This window comes from Populus alba, chromosome 18 (genome assembly GCF_005239225.2).
Source record: "Populus alba chromosome 18, ASM523922v2, whole genome shotgun sequence".
Taxonomy (NCBI): Eukaryota; Viridiplantae; Streptophyta; class Magnoliopsida; order Malpighiales; family Salicaceae; genus Populus; species Populus alba.
The window spans coordinates 1,679,350-1,702,285 of NC_133301.1; the positions used below are offsets into that span (position 1 = coordinate 1,679,350).

At 33.5% G+C, this 22,936-nt stretch overlaps 2 protein-coding genes across 11 annotated transcripts; one reads left to right on the plus strand and one right to left on the minus strand.

The window, feature by feature from the left end:
• On the plus strand, positions 1-6,221 carry LOC118051114 (transcription initiation factor TFIID subunit 5). 2 transcript variants are annotated; one of them, XM_035061667.2, is made up of 19 exons: positions 1-367; positions 1,125-1,206; positions 1,315-1,393; positions 1,510-1,607; positions 1,711-1,767; positions 1,858-1,945; positions 2,040-2,149; positions 2,254-2,361; positions 2,551-2,702; positions 3,481-3,591; positions 3,680-3,749; positions 3,824-3,863; positions 4,237-4,401; positions 4,525-4,601; positions 4,768-4,884; positions 5,158-5,423; positions 5,541-5,636; positions 5,734-5,809; positions 5,916-6,221. In XM_035061667.2, the coding sequence occupies exons 1-19, from the start codon at positions 186-188 to the stop codon at positions 5,967-5,969; spliced, it is 2,028 nt and encodes a 675-aa protein (XP_034917558.1). In that variant the 5' UTR covers positions 1-185; the 3' UTR covers positions 5,970-6,221. The 2 variants fall into 2 exon arrangements, with proteins under 2 accessions (XP_034917558.1, XP_034917557.1); XM_035061666.2 differs by having other exon boundaries at positions 2-367; positions 3,472-3,591.
• A 423-nt stretch (positions 6,222-6,644) lies between these two features.
• Positions 6,645-16,246, minus strand: LOC118051116 (uncharacterized). 9 transcript variants are annotated; one of them, XM_073406327.1, is made up of 6 exons: positions 14,694-16,246; positions 13,948-14,105; positions 12,180-12,232; positions 9,280-9,362; positions 8,643-8,708; positions 7,904-8,443 (listed from the first exon to the last, which is right to left on the minus strand). In XM_073406327.1, exons 3-6 carry the CDS (start codon positions 12,193-12,195, stop codon positions 8,333-8,335), a joined length of 276 nt encoding a protein of 91 aa, XP_073262428.1. In that variant the 5' UTR covers positions 12,196-12,232; positions 13,948-14,105; positions 14,694-16,246; the 3' UTR covers positions 7,904-8,332. The 9 variants fall into 9 exon arrangements, 3 of the variants coding, with proteins under 3 accessions (XP_073262428.1, XP_073262427.1, XP_034917559.1); XM_073406326.1 differs by lacking the exon at positions 12,180-12,232 and having other exon boundaries at positions 14,694-14,832; positions 15,052-16,223; XR_012168690.1 differs by lacking the exons at positions 7,904-8,443; positions 8,643-8,708; positions 12,180-12,232 and adding exons at positions 6,645-7,061; positions 7,197-7,363 and having other exon boundaries at positions 14,694-16,231.
• Positions 16,247-22,936: the final 6,690 nt, after the last annotated feature.

Consider the following 22,936-nt stretch of genomic DNA (forward strand, 5'->3'; position numbering starts at 1 on the left):
AACCCATTCTTGCTGGGCTCCAGATTGATACATCAAAGCCCTATCACTATCCCAAATCAGCAAAGCTTCCACCAGGAAGCAAGCGAGAAAGAAGAGAGCTGCGTGCTTCATTTTGAAGAAGATAAAGAAGGGGCACTTTGCCTTGGTCTTTAACTTGAAGAAGAAGAGGAGGAGGAAGAGCAGTTATGGACGAAGAAGCAGTAGTGAAGTTTGTGGAGACATATTTAAAGAAGAAAGGGTTCAAGCAAGCAGAGCTCGCTTTCCATGAAGAAATCCAGCATCAGCAGCAACAACAAAACAACAGCAATAATGCTATCAGTATCCACTCGGATCCTGATCTCTCTTCCCTCCTTCACTCCCTCTCTCAGTAACTCACGAACCCTACTTTTTCTTTCTTTTTAGTTTTTACTCAGCTTGATGCTTTTGTAGTTTTTTTTCTTATTTTTTTAGCACAGAGTTCTAAATTGCTAAAGAAATAATGGGTACTTGAATAAGTTAGTAGTCAAGGGTTTTAGCTGGTTGTGCACTGATTTTATTGTTGGAGAAGAAAGAAATGGCTTTCATGGGCAATGTGAAATGAGCAATTTTAGTGTATTTTGTGATTCGAATATGTTAAGAATTTAAGCAAGCATAGAGAGTGAAAAATTTATCTGCTTTTATACTGTTTAATTTGGACATTTTTTGTTTAAAGATTTGAGTTTTTTAGAAATGTATTTAGGGTTTTAGCTGAAGTGAGGGAAGTAAACGGCTTAACATTAGTGGAAAATAGGCACTTTTAATTCACATTGAGAGTGGAAATCAGTCATGGAAGTAGTTTTATGTTCGATTACTTACTGGAATTTCAATGACAACAATCCTTTGGAAGAAAAGAAATAAGAGGCACTTAAAACAACAATGTGTGCGAGAAACCCTCATTATGATTCTAAAATTGATTGGTTGAGAGTGAAGATTTTGAATAAGAATTTGAAAGTAGAAATGGCTCCTGGAAAATGCTCAATTTGGAGAATTTTATTTACAAGGGAATGAGAATGTCCTTTTCTTTCAAGTTTTTTAATAGTTTGGTTATTCATTCGGTCTGGAGACTGGTTATTCATTTCCAAAATAATTTTATTTTTGTCATTCAGACCAGAGGATAGTCCGGCACGTTACCAAGATGAGTATAGTAAACTAAGGTCGTGGGCTTATAGTTCGCTTGATCTGTACAAGGTAAACTAGTGATTAATTTCTTCTTTGTGCATGGTTCGACATGTACCTATTTGTTTTGGCATGTGATTTTTGTACTTTGCTGATGTGGGTTGCCTTTGAACTCCGCAGCATGAGTTGCTTCGTGTGCTTTATCCAGTATTTGTCCATTGTTATATGGATATTGTTGCTAAAGGACATATCCAAGAGGGTAAATATTGATTTTTTTCCTCTTCTTTAATCCTTATTGAAACCTGTAAATTCCTAAGTGGCTCGTTAGTGTGGCAGTTGTCTCATATTTTTGCTATTATCATTTTACATCCCTAGCAAGAAATTTTTTCAATAGCTTCCGTGAAGATCATGAGATGATGCACTCACGAGACCTTCAAAAGTTGGAAGGAGTTCTTTCTCCCTCTCATCTGGAGGTTAATACCTCTCTAAGATTTTGCATTACATTTTCCACTCTTAATTTGGTTAAATTACTTCTGTAGAAGATCTCATTATTTTTATTTAATTTTTTCCTGTCAGGAAATGGAATTTGCTCATACTCTTAGGCAGAGTAAAGTCAACATTAAGATATGTCAGGTGATTTAAGGGTTTTCTTCTGTAATTTGTAACATATAAGAATTCTGTTGGAGTATATTTCTCAAAAGTTGGTTTTAACCCTATTATCAGTACTCCAATGAGCTCCTGATGCAGTATCTTCGGAAGTCAAAATGCACTATAATTCTCGGGATTGTCAATGAGCATATTAACTTCCAAGGTACATTTTACTTCCAAATTAGTTGCATCTGCATGTCCAGTTCATGAAGAATTTGGTGGACTCTGTAGAAAATACAAGTTCTTTATGTTGGCAGTTTCTCCTGGACAACCCATCTCAATTTCTGATGATCCTGATGCTGTAACATTAATTGGAAGCAGCCAGGATGCGGCTAATCAGATAAATAAAAAAGAAATACGTTGGGGGGTGAGTGCATTCTTCATCTTGGTAGTAAATGAGGAAGTTATTAGTTATTTTTATTGCTTTTGTTGTTTAGGTGTTAACTTTGAGCTTTTCTCTGTTTGCTATAGTTGCTTGAAGATTCTATAGAAGAACGATTGGAGAAGACAGGGGGTTTTCTCTCAGATTCTGAAAAGACAGAAGGAGAAACCAAAGAGGGGGACATGGATGAGAATAAGGTATAATACTCAAATCCTGCTTCTCCTCCATAATTTCCTTGATGTGGATTTCATATACTCAATAATTCTTGCTTCTCTTTAATTTAATTTTGTAATATATGCTATTTCTACTTTGATTGTCCTATAGGTATTCCTTTCTGTTAAAGCTTGAGTTATTCTTTACATTGATGTCATCAATGTCTTATTCAGAAAAGATCAATAGATGGTGGAAAGCAAGGAGCTTCAATCAAAAAGTCAAAAAAGGATAAAGCTGCTAGTGCAACAACTAAAATTGCTCGTCCTGAAGCTAATACAGTATCTGCAGCACCACGAGTCAAACCCGAGCTTCCTTTGCCAGTAATGTATTTTCTCGAATCCCAAGTGATTTTCTTCATTAGATCAATGGCGTTGTTGTGATATATATTATCTAAATGGGACATGGTGATATCTACAAGGCTAACAAAGAGGAGGGTGTTGCATAAAAGGCCAAGGCTAAAGAGAAGATAATGTATTCGAACATAGGAAGTTTGATCCTGTCACAATCTTTATGGCTCCCTTTTATAGACTATTGAGAAGCCTTGTATATTATACATGTAGGAATTCTTATTCAACAAATCTTGTTCAGCACACTTGAACACATGATATTTTACATCTTGTTACACATCATATGTGCTTTCAGGTGTGTTAGAATAAAATAGACATGTCATTTAGGCATGTTATGAGGACATGCAAGGTGACAAACTCGCTTTAATTAGGTGCTGAAAAACATGAGCATGCAATGTTTAATAACACCTAACCAAGGTAAGTTGTTACTTTACATGTCCTCAGCATGGTGTGAGTGTGACTATGAACAGAACCTTCAAAGTCTCATTTCCTTTATCCTGTCATCTTCCTCATTTGATTAATCTATTATATTACCATGCTTTATTATTGACCCTTGGAACCAAATTAGGCTCATAATGTATACAACGTGAACTTGGCCTTGCATCTTTTCCCACATGACTATATTTTATGATGTCTCTGCTATGAGGATTTTGCGTGACTTAGGTCCAACAGGAATAAACATCTGATTCTTTTGCTAACATAAGTTAGTGCTGCATTCTTAATTTCTGATAATTAATAAATTAACAGTTCCTTCAGGCCAGCTGAGGTGGAACAGTCTATTCTTGAGGACTTGAGAAACCGTGTACAGTTGAGTAGTGTGACACTGCCATCTGTCAGCTTTTATACCTTTATCAACACGCATAATGGGTAATTTCAGAACTTATGTGTTTTTATCAAGCTTCTCTATTTTTTTACATGATCAATTGTTCATTTTTTTATTTAAGTTTTCTTCCAGTTTAAACTGTTCATCAATTTCACATGATGGATCCTTGGTTGCTGGTGGATTCTCAGACTCCTCACTGAAGGTTGCCTCCCATACTTGACCCAAATCCAACATGTTGGCCGCTGCTGTTGCTAATTCTGATCTGTGCCTTTACAGGTTTGGGACATGGCAAAGCTTGGACATCAAGCTGGCAATTGTAAGTCTCTCCAAAGGATTAGTTTGTTTGATAATTTCTTATTTCTTCGATTCCAGCAGCAGTAAAGTACTATGCAAATCATCTCTTATGACACTACTAATTCAAAATGTATTTTAGACGGTGTAAATACTGAGTTTTGATGAATTGTTCTGTGTTTTTTGTACATTATCCATTTGGAAAATTCTCAATTATAGTCCAGCCAAAGAGCTGCTACAGAGACATGATGGAAAAAACACTGTAGATGTTAGTCCATCATAATCCAGAATTCTATATCTTTCTGATATGGTTGTCATTGTGGCCATGCTTAGATGCTGGTTTTCATGTTAAAACATACTGGGCAAAGAGTTATAATGGTAAATGTTTCTGCTGTCAGCTATTTTGCAGGGTGAAAATGATGCTGCTCCGAGCGAACAAGGCCAGAGTACAAACAGTGGCAAAAGATCTTATACATTGTTTCAGGGTCATTCAGGTCCAGTTCATTCAGCCACTTTTAGCCCTCTTGGGGATTTTATTTTGTCGTCTTCAGCAGATACGACGGGTATATTCTCTTAGATTATCATTTCACTGCTTATTTCTCTCTCTGCAAACATGAAATTTTTTTTTTGTTTTTTATTTTTGTTTATTTTATTTCTTTTGCAAATGACACACTGCTCTGCTGCAGTTCGATTATGGAGCACAAAACTCAATGCAAATCTTGTTTGCTACAAGGGCCATAATTACCCTGTCTGGGATGTTCAGGTATAAATTGGAACTTCCCACTTCATTTTGACTTGATTTTATTGTTTTATCCATCCATTGTCTTTTGATGACGTGATCAAAATTGAGGAGACTATGGCAGAGATTTCCATAATACTAAGTGTTCATGCCTCACTTCTCATGTGTTCATACTAAACTATTGGTGCAGTTCAGTCCTGTGGGACAATATTTTGCCAGTGCTTCACATGATCGCACAGCAAGGATTTGGTCTATGGATAGGATACAGCCTTTGAGGATAATGGCAGGTCATTTGTCTGATGTTGATGTAAGTAGCTTTTACATCTAATTTATTGGTCTGGTAGTCTGGATTTGGTTGCAACAAAGTAGTTCATGATATTTAAATAGAAGAAATGGGTGAAATTCATTCTTCAAGTTAACCTCCCTCATAAATTTTTGTATCCACCGAGGATGAATTTATCATGTTGAGCCTGCTCTATGTACAATATTAAGTCAGCAAATTTAGTAAAATACTTTCCTTTTTTTTTTTTTTCTAATTCTGCAATATCAGCTACATTGAATTGGATTCCATATATTTCAGTGCTTGCAGTGGCATGCCAACTGCAACTACATAGCCACTGGCTCCAGTGACAAAACAGTTAGACTGTGGGATGTACAAAGCGGGGAGTGTGTCCGCATTTTTATTGGTCATAGGAGTATGATTTTATCATTGGCCATGTCACCTGATGGTCGATATATGGCATCTGCTGATGAAGATGGGACAATCATGATGTGGGACCTCTCGAGTGGCCGCTGCATATCACCTTTGATAGGCCACAATTCATGCGTATGGTCACTTGCCTTCAGGTGCAAATCCTAGAGACACTAGAAGAAATTTCAAAACAACCTCTTGGACTCTGTCAATATTTAGTAAGTGATGGCTAGATTTCTAACAAAACCTGTTTTTCTCATCTTGAATGCCAGCTGTGAAGGATCTCTTCTAGCATCTGGTTCAGCTGACTGTACTGTAAAATTATGGGATGTAACTACAAGCACAAAGGCCCCAAGGACAGAAGAAAGGTAAGTTCCCCTGTGAAAGTAGCTCGTTATGTCTCTTCTTCTGAACCTTTTTATTTTTTTTGCGGGGCCATTTACAGTACCTGTTTCATTTAATCAGCAAAAGTGGAAATACGAACAGATTGAGATTGTTAAAAACTTTGCCGACGAAGTCTACTCCAGTTTACACTTTGAGGGTAATTCTCTAAAAGCTCAACTCCTTAAACTTGATTTCCTTTCTTATTTATGCCTTTTGATATTGGTTTTCCGGTATATAACCTTCGTGCTACATTATTTGGACAGTTTTCCCGTAGGAATCTGCTTTTCGCTGCTGGAGCCCTCGCTAAAAGCCAGTGACCATTATTAAAGCATGATGTGACTGGACGGGTTGACCAACTGAAAATGGTCCGAGTTCCTCCCCCGGCAAGTCCACCATCAGTTGACACTGACTAGCAGTAAAATCAAAATTGTTGTACAATCTTAATCAGTTATGACACTGCCCCTTGTTTTTAGCTTGGCACAGTTTGTTTAGCAATTTCAAGGTTGTGTATCAAGATTCACATGATCAACTTAACTAGAACGGAAGAAGGAAGCCCCTCGTTTATCCAAGCAATTTTCTTGCCGTGTGCTGTGTGCTGTGTGCCGTGGGCCGGTCGGTGTCTGGATTAGCTACTTGTCATGTCATATTTAGATAGTACTTGCCGGTTCGCGTTCACATAACCATCAGGCTTTTTAAGTTTCGTACTAGTCTACAAGCAAGAGGGGTAGGGTTTTAATTTTGAGTCTATCCATTACTAGGGCAAATGATAAAATATCTTAGGGTTTCCAAATTTTCAACAAAAGCTAAAGCTGCCAACCAATGAATTCAACAGGATCGACAAGTATGCATGGATCCATTTGGTCAGAGTTTTTACTTCTAATCATTACAATCCATACGATGAAGCTAGGAATCATGTACCACTTAAGTTCAGAACCCTTTTGTACCTTGAATAGGAAGCCCAATTCGTGCAATCTAGAGGGAGAAAAAAAAAAAAAGGAAAAAAAAGAAGTGAAATCAAGGAGTCACAAAATGCCCTGTTCTCAAAACACAGTACTTCCCAAAAACAGTACAGATAACGGTACAACCTACCGGAAGAAGAAACAGTTGGGATATGGGAATCATCCCTGTATTTTCCCGCCATGGCAATTTTTGTGTGTCCCCATCAGTCAGAAAAGAAGTGGATGAACTGTTTCCACACATTGTCATACAAGTTTACACATAAAAACAAGCTCAGGCACTGAAAAAACGTCAGGTAAGTCATATTTCTGCAGATTTCTTTCCCCAAAGATCTAGTAAAAATCGTGTGCAGTTGTTTTAGCATCTCCCCTCTCTTAACATGCAAGATCTTTGAAGGCTTTGGAAGCCGATGTATGCAGGGCCCTGGTGAAAACTCGAGTCCGTCCTTGTTTCTGCTGCCCAAGTTTCATGTAAGTCGTCAATATCTGCTTGCTTTCTCTTGCATTATAGAACATAAAAGCATGCACTTGAAAATTTTCTGCTGCTTCTTTCTATTATTTCAATATGATTTCGGAGTTTATAGATACCTTTTTATTTATTTATTTATTTATTTTGGTTGATGCTTTTTGGTAGAGGTAACGAAACCCTAGACATAGCTCTCTGTAATTCACAAGAAAACTGAAACCAGAAAGTAGGCATCAGGCGAGCTTGTCTTTACAAGCAGGCATGAGGCTCGATATTCTTCATCATCTACCTGTAAGAGAGTGTTGTAATTTCAGCAATCTGGTTTTTGACAACTCCACAGAAAAAGAAAAAAGAAGAAAGAAAGAAAAAGTTGTAAATCAAAACCAACGGGAAACCTAGAAATCTCAACTCGTTAATTATCAGTTAAATTGCAACTAGAATTTGCAAGTCCTGAGAATTATATGCTAATCCAGTGCATCACAATCCTGCAATCACTCAATTTAGGACTAATCCCAGCTTGGAATTTGAAATCTTGGTATTATAAACACATGGAAACCCTCAAGTACTCATGCACCCACTAGCTACCTCATACTCAGGTTCTTTAAGGAATTCACCAGGTGATTCAACTCTAGAGCTTAATTCAGCTTGCTCAGTCTGATGACAGATAATATATAGTATGTGATACATAGCAAGCAGGAAAATAATGCTGGAATCAACTAGACATCATAAATTGCCATTCATGCAAGTAGCGTTCGCTTAATGTCTGCAATTCTTGGAATTGAAAACACTTTTTCAGTGATCATTACAAGAACCAAAAACCCTCAAGAAATTAACAACTCAACACATAGGTAACATGCAATTTCATCAGCCAATATGATCATGATCGGCAAGAAAAAAATTTAAGGTTGAGGCTTAGGAGTTTGCCCAAGTTACAATTCCCCACTACAAACAATAAAAGAAGAAAAGCCTAATTTCGTCAGCTGCTTGAGCATGTAGTCTCCCCATTATACTTGGAGAGACTGTTGTAGACCCTACAATTGATAGTGATAATTGCTTATCCTGTGAAATTTCCTAAAACTGCCAATTGATAGTGATAATTGCTTATCCTGTGAAATTTCCTAAAACTGCTTGGAATTCACCAGGCTATATTATTACATACAGGAAAAAGTTATCATAGACAGTTCAAACAATTGCCCTTGTGCAGTCCTTAGAGATCAGCCTCCATGTTGCATCTTTGTTCATACTTTCAACTTAGAAGCTATTCCCCTTCTCGTGTGGTCAGAAAGCCTCCATCTCTCAGAAAAATTTCTAGATTCCTTAGCATCGTTTGACTTTCAGCTACAAGATTCGTGTTTTCAGCATAGAAATACTGTTCATAGTGTAAACAGGATATTATTAATTAAGAATAAAATTTGAGGAAAAAAAAAGGCATGAAGAAATTTTTGTGGCACTCTGGTGATTGGTTTTAACAAATTGTGAAATCAAGAAGTGACTTTCCTCACTGATTTAGGGAAAACGAACTAGCAAAGCTCGCATTTTTCATCATGTAAGATGTTTCCCACAGATACCTGACCAAATATTTTCCTTCCACAGAGTACATAAATTGGTTTTGCTAGCATTTGGATCTCACCAACCTATTAAACACAAGACCCTATCTTAGTTAATATCATCCTGCACTCATTCTAAGCAACCGTTACATGCACCACAACCCTCCTTGCCTAGGAATATTTCTCCAAACTCCAGTCACCATATCTTTTATTAATCTTGTTTACACTATCAGAAAATTAAAAAATAAACAGAATTTTCTGTCAACAATTCCATCATCATTTAGTATAATTACAAAAAAAAAAAAAAAAATCAACTTATAATCCCCAACCACAATAATCACGTTATCAAAATCATAACAACAACCAGTTATATTGGAATACACAAATTTAACACTAATATGCTACAAATAAGGTTACATATTAATTTCATTCATTCCCAAAATTAATAACCTATTCAAGATTTTAAGAATAATTACATGCTTCAACAATGCTATTGACATATAGAGATGCAAAAAAGATGAGGAATTTCAAATACAAATCAAACTTAATATTCAAACTAATTAATCCCAAAAAAAAATTGATCGCATATCAATCAGTTGGTTCCTATATATATATAAAAAAAACAATAATAAAAAAGAAGACAAAAAGTGATTGATACCTTGATCATGTGGGAGAGATTAAGCTTCCTTGTTAAGTTAATTGGTCCCGCTAGATTGGCCAAAGTAAAAGGAAGTGAATTGCCTATTGTGTTTACCAAACATAAAACTCATTAGAAATAATCTAAAAGAAGCTTTGCACCAATTTGCCTAATAATTATTAAAAAAAATTAACATTTATCATCTGAATTATTATAAATTGCTATACAAGAATCCTCACATGGCCAAAGAAATCCAAAGAACCCAAATTTTCATTCACAACAAATTTATTGGTACCTATTAAATCACTCATTATTTTTTTAATTTTAATACACTTAAATTATAAAATTATACTCAAATTTATCAAATAAAAAATTAAATCAATTTTCTCCGAATCCCAAAGAAACCCTAAAATTATAAATCATGCATTAATAGAATAAAATTATTATTATAAAACAATATTTAAATATACATGCAAACTGTAAATTCAACAAAAAAAATTCAAGTAAATTAACTTTAAACATAAATGGATGCTACAACAAGAGTAGATGGATTTTTTTACTTAATAGAATGAAGATTGACAAGAAATGAAACGAGGTTGTGTAGGCCGATTAAGGGTTGTGTTGCTGGATTTTGGAGGGGGGTGTAAAAGATTTGAAGAAGAAGAAAAAGAATGGAGGAAAAGAGGATCCAAATGTAAAGAATCTCCAAAATGAGCTAAAATTCAAGGATAGATTCCAAAGAGTTGAAAAATTAACAAAGGTCGCTCTAGCAAGAAATGAGGAAAAGAAGGAAGAAAAGAGAATTGCAGAGACGAGAAAGAAGAAGCACATAAATTAAACAACGCATTCTAATACATTTGAAAAATTACGCTTTGACTAAAATACTTCTATATATAATATCACCCACAACTCTTTTTTTCTCCCTACAAATTGATTTTCCAGTGAACCAAACAAACAAAATTTTCTCACCTCTATTTTTTGTGTTCAGACCCTCTCCCCTCTTTTTGCAGAGGAGGTATAATGAAACCTTATTCTTAAAAAATTGAGATGTCAAAATTCACAGCTAGTGTGAAATGTTTTTGTTAAATATTGGTTAATTTTAATTCCGAACAAAAACCCTATTAAAATCCCTAAAAAAAGGAGGGGGGGGGATTAGACGATCTTGAAATAACTAGAAACTACTAGAAGGTTTATGAGTAAGAATGTTGTTTTGTGGGCATTAATGTTGATTGAAAACTAAACCCCAAAAGTTAAGTCATGGAGGAGCATAAAGGCAACCAGCATAACGCCATTTAAAAAAATTATGCAGCAGATTTTGGCTAAACATAGTGCAAAGGATATAAATTTTGAAGCAAAAAGCTAAAAATTTTCGAGGAAAATGGCAGAACCTGCTCCATTTAGGATCTGATTTTTAGCCATATGAGATTGTTAAGCCCTTGAGTTAGGCCTAGAAAGTCATTGTCTAGTCCTTACAATGTTAAGGATATTTTTTTTAATTTAAATCTTTTTTATTATTTTTAAGGGTTTTTTTCTATTATATAAAAAATATTTGAATACTAAAAAGTTGAATGAGAATTCTTGTGATGGAAACTCATTTCAAAAGAATTTTAGCTTTTTAGCTTTTTTGAAGATTGTTGTTTTCTTGTGTTGTTTTTATTTATATTAGCTTGTATTAAAGATACATTTATTGATATCAAAAGTTTTCTTGTATTGTTTTTGTCTATATTAGAGCTATATTAATTAATATTAAAACTACGTTAAAGCAAAACCTAAAAATAAAACGACCTACGAAGTCAGCCCCCACAATCTTTATCCTTCCCCAAATAAATCCAAATCATATATAAACTAAAAATATCAAACTTAAAGAGCTATTGCATCCAGATTCTTTCAAGAACAAAGCAAATCCATAGTTAGTGGGTGCTGTATGGAAGAACCCTAGATTCGCCAAATTGAAAGAATTGTCTAGAATCTTTTCTGACTAGTGGTTGTTTGTCTTTTTGGGATAGAGAGTGCATGGTGGGTGAAGGGAGTGGTAGTAGTCATGTTGATTTAGTGGTGGGCAAAGGAGAAATACTTGGGTTTTGACATGGAATCCAAAGCAATGGTAGGAGGGAGAAGAAGATTAAAAAATAAAAAACTATAAAGAGCACTTTGAATATTAAATCAATTATAATAACAATTGTAGGTAGGTTTTCTCAACTAAATATTCAAAGTATAATTTTTCAATGTCAAAAGGAAAAGGTCAAGGTTTTAGGTAATTTTTCAAAATTTCTTGTAGGTATAGTCTCATTTAATAGATGCATGGACTAGTCTTAATAAGTTTTTTTTTATTTTAATGATGTAGCTCAACCTTTTTAATTTTTTATTTTTTAAAAGGAGGTGCAACAATTTAAACTGTGTTATTTTCCTAGTTTTTTCTTGGTTATGCTATTGTTTACTAATTATTTTTGTCAACTTTCCTAATTAAAAAAAAAAACAAAAACTGGATCATTTTATAGGAGGTTCGCTTGTACATTAAGTAGAGATTAACCTATACTATCATAACCTCACGACAAATTCCGTCATTCAACAAAAAAAAATAAAATAATTTTTATATGAAAATGCATTGAAATAATATTTTTTTTATTTTTAAAATTTACTTTTAATATCATTACATAAAAATAATTTTAAAATATAAAAAATATATATATATAGAACAAAAAAAAATTCAAAAACAAACATGCTTGAAAAGGAGTAATAAAATTGAAACATCTACGAATTAAACCATAAAACTCAACTTAAAAAAACAAAAAAAGGGAATACAAGATCTTATGCATGAGTCACAATATTATGCCATGGTGTCAGATTAAATAGGGATTATGGCTATGGCTTATTATGCATGTAGATTGCAAGTCCTCATTAAGAATATGAGTGTGAAGTACCTTTGTACTTCATCATATCACGTGCCAAGTACCTTTGTACTGCATCATATCACCTAAACAGAGAGACCAAAAGGATAATTAATGTACAATCGAAGCTTGGCTATGGAGTAAGATTCCCCGTTGCCTTAAGGCGTCATCACTAGGTTTCCACAACCACCCTTGTCCTAAGGCTAAATATACTATTCATGCATGTATAACATTAGCCATGAACCTGAATTTTAATCTTGATTTACACCTAATATTTCAAGAACATATGCATTGGATATCTATTCTTTTCTTTAATATTGTTGAAATCACCTGCAGAAAAACATAGCAGATGGCAGTTCAACGTTGTCAATAGTAGAAATAATGTTACCTCACACCATATATATATGTGTGTGTGTGATGGAAAGACTATTACCTATCACTAAAATTCACCACTAAGATTAAGTGCTTTTTAAAAACGGTGTTTTCAAGAAAATTTTTAAAAAATAACTATTATTATACTCTGAAACACCCTGCTAGTGTTAATATGGCTGGAGGTTACAAAATTTGAGAGATAGAGTAGCTATTTACTTGTGAGATAAAATTTACAGCTACAAAATGTAAGTGGATGCCATGGAACTTCAAGCGATGATGCTGACTTGAAATCACTTATCCATCCATTATAACAAGCACCAAATTGTCTAAATCGTTGACTTGGGAAGGGATAGAAATAGCAACGAAGGCCATGCATAGATGCATTGAGTTAGATTATCGAATCAGACAAATCTTTTAATATATCGAATTCAAAAAAGACAGCATCGTCATCTAGTTTGTATGTTAGAGTTGAAGTATTTTGCACACAAAGACCCTCAATTATTACATATCATGAGAGTTCTTAATGTCTTTTTAAACTCTCTTTTTAATTCATCATCCTTTAGGCATTCACTCTTATCACATATCTTGTTATATGATCGTTGAGCTCATCATATATATTCATTTTCCACATTTCAAAATCAAGAACTTGAATTCTCCAAAGCATCGGCATCATCTTAATTGGAAAATATAATTAAGATTCTTCCTTCTTTTAAAGAAAATATATAAAAATCATGTTCAGCACCCCATACCAACTTCAATCTAAAAACTTCTCAACTAGCTGTCCTCTGATGTTTGGGTGAATGCCCACAAAAACTACAAAATTGTTTAACTTTGTGTGTAGCCATAGCAAATCATTCTGACCAGGTCTTTACTGTATTTAAGAAGTAAGTTCGTGATACGTTGTATCGGGAAAAACAAGACAAAGAACAGGAGGGAAAACAAAGACAGGCTGTATCAAGCCAGTGTCCACATTCGTATAATCATGGAGATGAAACAAACAAACAAAAATATTGCTGAAATCCCTAATGAATGCATCAACCACCTGGATAACATTAAAGAGCAGTTTATTTTACTTCCTATATAGGGAGTCCTCAGAATTGCCAGCTAAAATATCTAGATAATTATTCCTAAAATCCTCCCAACAAGCGGATTGGTGAACTAATTAAGCATCTTGTGCAAGAGATGATTACATATAGAGTAGGATATTCCTTTACGCAAATTGATATAATCAGGTAATTTTTAATTGAAGTAGTAGAAGTAGGGCATGCTACAAAGAAATCGCAATGTTGGAAAGATGTAACATGAACTCTCACACAAAGCATTTCAAGAATTGAACTACTAGAATAGCAGTATATCAACTACTTTAAAATTCAAGAATTTAACGAAGTCTCGTTGTTCAAAAGAATTGAAGAGATAAAAAAACGGTTACCTTGGCAAACAACGCGCGAGTTATTAAACACTCCATGGATCATTGCCACCATTTGTTCTCTAAAGCAATTGAAGGCCCTTAAGTCATCATCCAAAACTATCACCGTGCTCATACTCTTCGGGATGACCCTGCCATGATATAACAAACAAGATGTTGTGCTGTATTGCAGTCAAACACAACAATTAGAGATCGACTCTATCTGATTCTACATAGAAAGTAATGAAATTTTCTTGCAGTATAGCACAGAGTTCAATCCAATTTATATGATTGTTTCTGAAACCAAGAACGATGACAACAACAGATAAAAAGGAAATATCAAAAGATGAGAAATCTGAAAAATGTCTTAAGAATTTTCAGTAAATGTTTAATCAAAACTCATGCTGTATCATAACTTACTGTTTATCATCAAGACTATGCAGACTAAGGTAGAACACAACATTTGGAAACTTCTTTGGCTTTACAACACAACTTCGTTTCTCTAATCTTATCAAGAATCTGTTACTATATCTTGATGTGAATCCAGAATAGAAGAAAGAAACTGGTTGGTGTTTCAATTTGAAAACAAGAATCACAAGCCACGTAAGAGTTTGCTTAAATTTGCAATGCAAAAATCACAAAACAAGATGATTTGATTTGATAGATAAAACCATGTATAAGTTCAATTTATAATCCTTGAGCAAATTAACAAATGAAGATAATAATGAAGTAGAGATTACACTAAGCATAGTATACAGTAGAGAAAGTACCTTACTAGTCAAAACCTACATAAAATAAACAGATGTCTGTGCTATAAATGCTGAATGTCTGCTATCTGAAGTGCTTGCAGACCTGCTTTTGTCTCTTCCATGATAAATGAGTTGACTGTCCATGGCTTATCCGCAAAAGCTAAAAAAAAAAAAAAACTACAACAAAGAGCAACTATGGCTGCAGAAATTTCCTATTTCTGGAAAGAACATCATACGATAAGTTTAAAGACTTTCTGTCTCTTCTTTGTACAAAAAATATCACATTCACATCAAATCGAACATGTACCTTAACAAGAACACATGTAAAACAAAACCCATTTCCAAGAGCCAATGCAAAAATATCAGATCAGTGTTTTACCAAGTGCAAAGCAAAGACTACTCGCCAGCAATCCCTTCTTGTACTCGTACAACAAGCAACCCTATCTGCAGCTGGACTAGGGTTTTGAGCCAATAAAAAGGAAAACCCATTTTCACAAAAAAGGTACAAGCTACTAGATTCTTGCCAGATTCAGGTGAAAACAAGGTCATATCAGATGCGTATCTCGAGTACATAGCATAATCGCATGCGCAAGAGACAAGAGCAAAGAAAAGAAAAGAACGGTTTTTGCTAGGCAAGTAAGCTGGACCATGCTCAGAAAAACTTAGCTAGAGATCTCGCGAATGGAACGGTCCCATGCTATGTATATATATACTACTCTACACAGTGTTTTTCCGCTATAAGTTGCACAGTAATCAGTCTTAAATACCATCAAAAGCAACGCCATTAAACTAAACAACAATTTAATACACAATAAACTAATAAAATTGAAACAACAAAAACGAAACCCCAAGTGGATATCTTGCTGCTTCCTTTCCTTTTTTGCCTACGATGCACCACCATCTTTTCTTCTCCAGGAGTTCTCTTTGTTTGGGTGTGTAAAGAGAGGGAATTAAAAAAGATTTAGAGAGAAACAAATTAATTTCTGGAGCAAAAAACAGGCCAAAAGATGATCATCAAAGAGAGAAGAGATCAGATTCCGGCTCTGGAAGTGACAGAAAGAGAAATGAGCACGCAAAAGCAATGGTATAATTTTATACAAATATGCCTCTGTGTGCTCACTCTCTTCTGTCAATTTCTAATGTCCCAGAAGCTGGAAAAAACGGGAAAGAAAACAAGCAAGTAAAACCTTTTCTGTTCTTGTTTTGAGCTCTGGGTGGAGGATACACAATACCCAAAAATGGAAAGGAAAGAGAGAGCATAAAATGTACAAAAGAATGAGTCAGATCTGAGAAACAACGGATACCCTTTTAAGGAAAGTTGCCAAAAATCTACAATTCGCTCTCTTTTGTATGTCAAAACTCAATCAAGATTTAGGGTTTCTCTCCAAGAGATCAAAAAAGCAAAGAAACAAGAAGAGAGAAAGAACCCTTCGCCGTATGTATCTCTCTTATCCTCTCTTGTTTACCCACACACTCTCACCAGACCAAAAGAAAAGGAAGTAGATAGGAACTCAAACTGCTTGGCTTTGTAGAGTAGCACTTCACTTTCTCTCTCTGTCATGCAAGATGTACAGGTGTCGGTGACACGTACTCAAGTGTCCTTTCCTCTAACAAAATCTACCAGTTTATGTAGACGCACGCCCAACCACTCATTAAAAAAAATTAAAAAAAACATGGAGTGGTTTTCCTTTGCAATAACAAATGGCCACATAATGTTTACCCAAAAATAAAAGGGTGGGGTAAAACCCAGCAAAAATAAAACCATGTAAAACCCAGCAAAAATAAAGGACATGTTTGATAAGACGGTATATATAGTTATTCAGCAAAAATAAAAGGTATATTTGATAACACGGTACAGTTGTTCAGCCGTGTTTTTAAATTATTTTAATGTTTTTAACTTAAAAACTTGAATGATATTGTTTTTAATATGAAAATACGAGTATAATAAAAAGGCAGAAGGAAGAGAATTAACGAAAAACTTGGGTTTGTTTGTTTCTCTTGTTTGAATTTTGTGGGGTACCTTATTTTATAGGTATGTAATTCTTTAATAATCTTAAAATTTATAAAATTTAAATTAATAATTTTTTTAAAATAAATTTAAAATATATCCAGATAAGCAAATTAGTTGGGTTTGTTTTGTTTGTTGATTTGCCTGCTTATGTGTGTTAATAAGGGTCGATTTTGGAGGGAGGAGTACAGGGCACGAAGCTTTTTCGAGAAAGCAAAGAGGAAAGAAGCTTTCGATTGGCTGGTGGAGACTGTTTGAAGGAACGTGTTGCTTTCATTGAAGCTAAGACCTTTGATTGATTAATACATAGCCGTTTGATTTGACTTCTTTTCAAAAGCCCTATTCCCTGCCGTTTGATTGTCATCGTTGTGGGTCCAATGGCAGGGTAATGTTTTGTCTTTAAAGCTCCTCGTGGTGGTGTCTTCTTGGGAATGGGGCGTGATGCGACTGCGTCATTTAGGGAGACAGAGCTAATGCTCTTGGTTTTCTTCCTTTGGGTTCTTGTCTCTCTGCAACAGCCTTTTTCTTTTGCCCTTCTCTACGACCCTAACATGGCGGCAGACACGCCACCCATTAGTACTCTCTCTCTCTCTCTCTCTAGATCGCCGCTCTGCTCTTCGTCTTGAACCAGCTCGCCGTGTGCAGCGCCCTTGATGTTCCAAGGTTTTGAACCCCTGATGCCTCTAAATTTAGGATGTCAAATCCTCCATGATTCATTTAACAACTGAGATACCGACATATTGTTATTATTTTCTTCTTGCTGACAGAGTCTACAGCAAAAAGATAAGGGGTGTTTGTTAAAAAAAAAACACAATAAAATAATTAAATGAAATCTCGATAATTTATGGTAAATTATGTATATTCCAAATGATATACCATTTCAATACTTTATCCTTTCGGATTGATTTTTTCAACTTGTTTCTATACATGAAATCCTACATTATTTACATTATAAAAGGTTAAATTTATTCTTGATCAAGTTTTAGAATGCATTTATTTCTTACATTAAACTTAATTTTATTATCATTCAAGTCTAAGACAACAGAAGTGGATTAATTAAGATTTTAGGAATTAAGGTTTTGGCATGGAATAGTGTTAGGTTATATTTAATAACATGATAAAATAATGATGGATGTATAGTAGAAGGTCGTGTATGTGCGTGAAAGCATAAAATGTATAATTTTTTTTATGAAGAAGCTTAAGTTTGAGGCATACCTCGAAAAAAAAAAAAGACTTTTAGGACTAAAATGAAAATCTTGTCAAAGTCTTATCCATGACACCCCCAGGCCGTAGCCTGGGCCATAACATATAGCTAGTTCCCCTCGTGTCAGATGGTTGATTCATGAACTGACGTATTTACATAATAGAGATGTTATTATAGTTATATAAACAATATTAAAACATTATATTATAGTTTTTTTTTTAATGCTCATTCCTTGCCCTTTGGGTTCTCGTATGCTATATTTTTAGGTTATCTAAAAGACAAGTAAACTAGGTTTTGAGGCACAAGCAGCAAGAGACTTGCAGTGAAGAAATTAGGGATTTACAGGGTAATATTGCCCTAGGTAATCTATTCTGTTTACTGAATTTATTTCCTATTTATTATCTCGTTGCATGCTATTCATGAAACTTGCAAGTCAAAATTGCCCATTCTATATATCTTATTTTTCTTTATTTTATTTTTCTTTTTGGATGTTGCTAGTGTTGGTATTTTTCTCTGTAGAAGTACTGTAATTGAGAAGACTTCATAAAACTGAAACATTTGAGATTTTCATTGCTGGTGTTAGGTTGTTTTGAGAATGGAATTCAAGTCAAATTGAAGCCCCTAAGTTGTGCTCCACCGCCAAATTCATATCACCCATTAATTTGGTGTTTTCTCTGTAGAAGTACTGTAATTCTCTTGTTGTATTTTGGATAATAATTTGTTCAACCATGCTCGTTTTATCTTAGCTGATCTTGTTTTTCTTCATTATTTTCAATGTTACAAAAATACCAGTTATAAGATGGAGGGTTTTACCGATTTGAACATTATTTTTCAACACTCATAAAAAAATAAGAAAATTAATATCCTCAACTCATTAATATCTGTAATATCCATGAAAATTTTAACCCAATTTGATATATCCAACTTACTTGAATTCAAAAAAAAAAAATGGATTGAATTTATAAAATATTAAAAATTGAGTTGTATATGATTATGGGTCTAAAAGTGACCTCTCTCTCTATATATATATATATATGAACACTCCTATATGCTAAGAAAACATTGATGGTTGATATGTTTTTTATTTTGATAATGTTATAAAAGTGCATAAAATAGTAGTTTAATGGTAGGAAAAATATGTAAGAAAAAAATATATTAATTGCTATTATTAAATTATAGTCTGTGCACTACTTAATTCCATCCTTTGTATGGTTAATTATTTTTCAATGCTGGTGCTATATAAATTCATTGTAAAAATTGTTATTCCCACTATACTTTCTTTTTTGTTAAATGACTATTTCATGTCATTATTAATGAAAATAAAATACATTAAGCTGGAATATAATAAATATTAATAAGGAAGTGGCGATCAGAATAATTAGTGGTTCTAGCAATACCCATTTTTCAAATAGCAAGATCTTCTCTGTACTCAGAGCTTCTTCCTTCTTTTGAAAGCAATATATTGTCCTCACGACTCGTATTTTTTCAATTTCATACACAATTTTCTAAATAAAAACTTAAGTGTTGTGTATAAATAGATAATTCTATATGTAACCGATATTACATGAGAAACTATATATTTGTTATTTTTTTTTACGAATAAAAAACTTTTTATTTAATTAATGTTACAAATTTTAACTTCAAGAACATATAAGGATATCTGTCGTAAGAGTTCATACAACTAAAAGAAATAATATATATTTTGAAAATTCTTGACCTCCGTCGGGTTATACCCACCCATCGATCCCTATTCTATATTTATTGGGTGGGAATGTGGGGTGGTGGGGGGGTTTGGTTTTTGTTTTTTTTTAATTAAGTTTGAAGTGGATTCCCATTTATGCATCAAATAAAAAAATGGTTCCACACCAATTATCATCACGATTGAATTTCAGGGATGCCAATAATTATGCCATTCGCACTCAAATATTTTTGTAGTGTCTTTAGGAGGGATGTTGCTTCTACTTTTTAAATGCTTTTTAAAAATGTATTTTTTTAAAAAAAAAAAACAAATTTACTTTTATTAGTGCTTTTTTATGGTTTTCATGTGCTGCTATTAAAAATTTTAAAAAATCATTTTAAAATGAAAAGTACTTCTAAAAAGAACTATAAACTAAAATATTAAAGTCATTTCGAACTAAGTGTATGTTTTGCACTGTTGTAGCTTCTGCTTTTTAAATTGTTTTTTTTTAAAAAAAAAGTTAAATTCTTGTATTTTATATGTTTTTAAATAATTTTGATGTACCAAAATAAAAAATTGAAAAAATTAACATGTAAGAAATAGTTTTTAAAAATTTGTTTAATTGAAGTTTTTAAAAGAAATTTTTCAGTAAACCCCATGTAAAATTACAGTATATGACGCAGATCGAAACATATAAACAATCAAAGCCTAGCTTCACCTTTCACCCTCTGTCTTGAACACCAAAATTCCAACAATGGATTATACCTTAAAAATAAAATTATCAGTAAGAAAGTAGATGAACAAACGGCTCTGTCTTCAACTTGACTGAGAAATCAAATTGAACATGGTGCCAAATTCTGGCTGGTTATTACAGTTTTACCCTGTTGAGTGTTGAGGCTGTAGAACAAGGGCAAAGCAGATAATCAAAACCCAAGTAGAAGGCAACCTTTTCAATAAATACAACCTATGTACAGTGCTGTGGGCGGGGACCAACCGTCCCAGTCTTATCTTTTTCTCATCTCTTTAACCCTTTTCTTTTCCGTTTATGTCCCTTTTTCCATCTTCAAACTCCATGGAGTGACATTTTTTTAAGTTTTTTGCGATCTGGGCCACCCTCTCTTCAAGAAAACTTGGATTTGAAGAAGGGTCAGAAGGAGATTCAGTGCTTAGTGATGCTCGAGGGGAACCTTTTGTTGGCTACTAGACAGGCTTATACACGACATTTCTTTTTTATCTTAATTATTGTTAGGTGTGTGTGTGTGTGTGTGTGTGTGTGTGTGTAGTATTTTTTTTCTTTGCATAAACTCTTTTGGATCTATATGATATCTAATTTACCTCTCCGATCTGATTAAAAATTTATAAGATATCGACAATAAACTGAGAATTTTGTGAGGACTTTGACTCTGTTCTTCATGGAGAGGCTTTAAACCCTAATAATCATGAGCGTTTTCACACTCATTTAACTACGAGGTAACCTTTCGATTTATCATTAGCTAACTATATACGAGGTAACCTTTCGATTTATCATTAGCCATATGAATTTCTTACTATATATATATATATATATATATATATAAAAGGGCAGTAAGTGTAGAATACAAGGAGAGATGGAATGGAAGTTTTCCAAAAATAAAGAGGAAATCCGGTTGTATAAGTTATATTTTTTGAAATAATTGAACCATATGATCGATCTAATGCCTTTTCTCTCTTTTTATTTTTCTTTTTTCTTTTTTCTTTTATTTCCATCCAAATTAATGTGTTTAATCCCCACATCTGTAGAAAATTAAATGTTTTATAACAACTAATTAATTGAAAGAATTTCATATTAATTAACTGTCCATGCATTCTAACAATTTTATACATGCGATCGATACATTGAAAGGACGAGGTGCTCCAAATACTGTGCGAATTGATAAATAAGTGCAAACAGACTGGAAAGAGTATGAATTTATGGGAAGCAGAGACCACGCCTTTAAAGCCTCTAATGACCCACTTATCTACCTTTTCTTTCCTCATTTAAAAACTTCAAAGCTTGCAACTTAGGATATGGAGGAAGGAGAAGGTCATGGACCACTCATATATAGCTAGGGCATGCAAGCACATATTTTGGTACATTTTAAGCTTAAGGTCATGGACCACTCGTGTATATATATATATAGTTAAGGCAAGCACGTATTTTGGTACAATATAAATTTGTTTACGATTATTTTCAGAGGAAAAAGTTCTTGATCATTGTGTGATATGTGTATTCTTATTCATCTCTTCTCATGGAACATGTATAGCACTTGCTCTGATTTTATGAAAGTGAAAGTTTTTCGTTCATGTGAAATTAATTTTGTTTCGGTGTTCAAATAGCTTTGGAGATTATTTTTTTAGTACTAAAATAAATTAATTATTTGGAGACGATGAAATCTGAATTCACAACTTGATCTAAGGCTACAATCTCGCAAATGTAATGGGTTTTTTTATTTTTTTGTACAATTTTATGGCCATGAGAATAATGAGATTGAATTAATTATCTCTCAAGCAATGTAATGCCTATAATAGAGAATTGATAAAAAAAAAAATACAATCTAATTATTTGAGGTTTTAAGATATAAGAGGATGAGAAAAATGTATCAACCTCTTAATTTTAAAGCCATGATGAACCAAAAAACTGGCGTAAAAATTAAAGCATCCCTTTTTTATTTTTTATTTTTTTAATTCAGTAAATTATGCAAGAAGAACATGGTAAGAATTAAGATGGCTTGAGAGATGCTTATACATGGTAACAAATTAGCCATGATCGATGAACAAAAAAAGGTAAATCATGATGGGTAATGCTCATACCTGTTTAAATCTCATAATCTTTTTAGCAAAAAAAAAATTTATTGATATGTGGAGAATAAAAGCCATTTTTAATTTATCCTGAGGAAAGATTTTATTAAAATTTTTAATTATCAACAGTCTTTTTTTTATTATTAACATGGGTATCCGAGCCAATTTACCCGCGCCTCGACTAATTCTACGGGTTCTAAAATTAACAACCATGTGAGCTTCCAGTGGCTATCTATTAGCAACCATAGGGTTCGAACCTGAGACTATAGGAAAAACAAACCTTTTAGTCTCAAACTTTTATCACTAGACCACCTACTAAATGATTACATAATCTTAATTTTAAATACATGAGCTGCAGTCCAATTTAGCGAGTAGGTATGCTCTGGTCCAAAATAACTTGAATTTTGTGCTGAAATACCTTTAAGGATAAAAATTTTAAAAAAAAGTTATATAAGATATTAGGTGGGGGGGGGGGGAGAAAGGAAAAAATAAATCAACATTATTCGTTTAATTTATATATAAAAATAAATAGTTTGTATATATATAAATATTGCTGC

Coding starts and splice junctions, on each gene's coding strand:
- LOC118051114 (XM_035061666.2), top strand. CDS start 186: ATGGACGAAGAAGCAGTAGTGAAGTTTGTGGAGACATATTTAAAGAAG. Junction 1,394..1,509: donor TAAAGGACATATCCAAGAGG/GTAAATATTGAT, acceptor TTACATCCCTAG/CAAGAAATTTTTTCAATAGC. Junction 4,402..4,524: donor GTCTTCAGCAGATACGACGG/GTATATTCTCTT, acceptor GCTCTGCTGCAG/TTCGATTATGGAGCACAAAA.
- LOC118051116 (XM_073406326.1), bottom strand. CDS start 14,059: ATGAGCACGGTGATAGTTTTGGATGATGACTTAAGGGCCTTCAATTGC. Junction 9,363..13,947: donor CTCGCGCGTTGTTTGCCAAG/GTAACCGTTTTT, acceptor TAAACACAATAG/GCAATTCACTTCCTTTTACT. Junction 8,444..8,642: donor GAAGGAAAATATTTGGTCAG/GTATCTGTGGGA, acceptor CACTATGAACAG/TATTTCTATGCTGAAAACAC.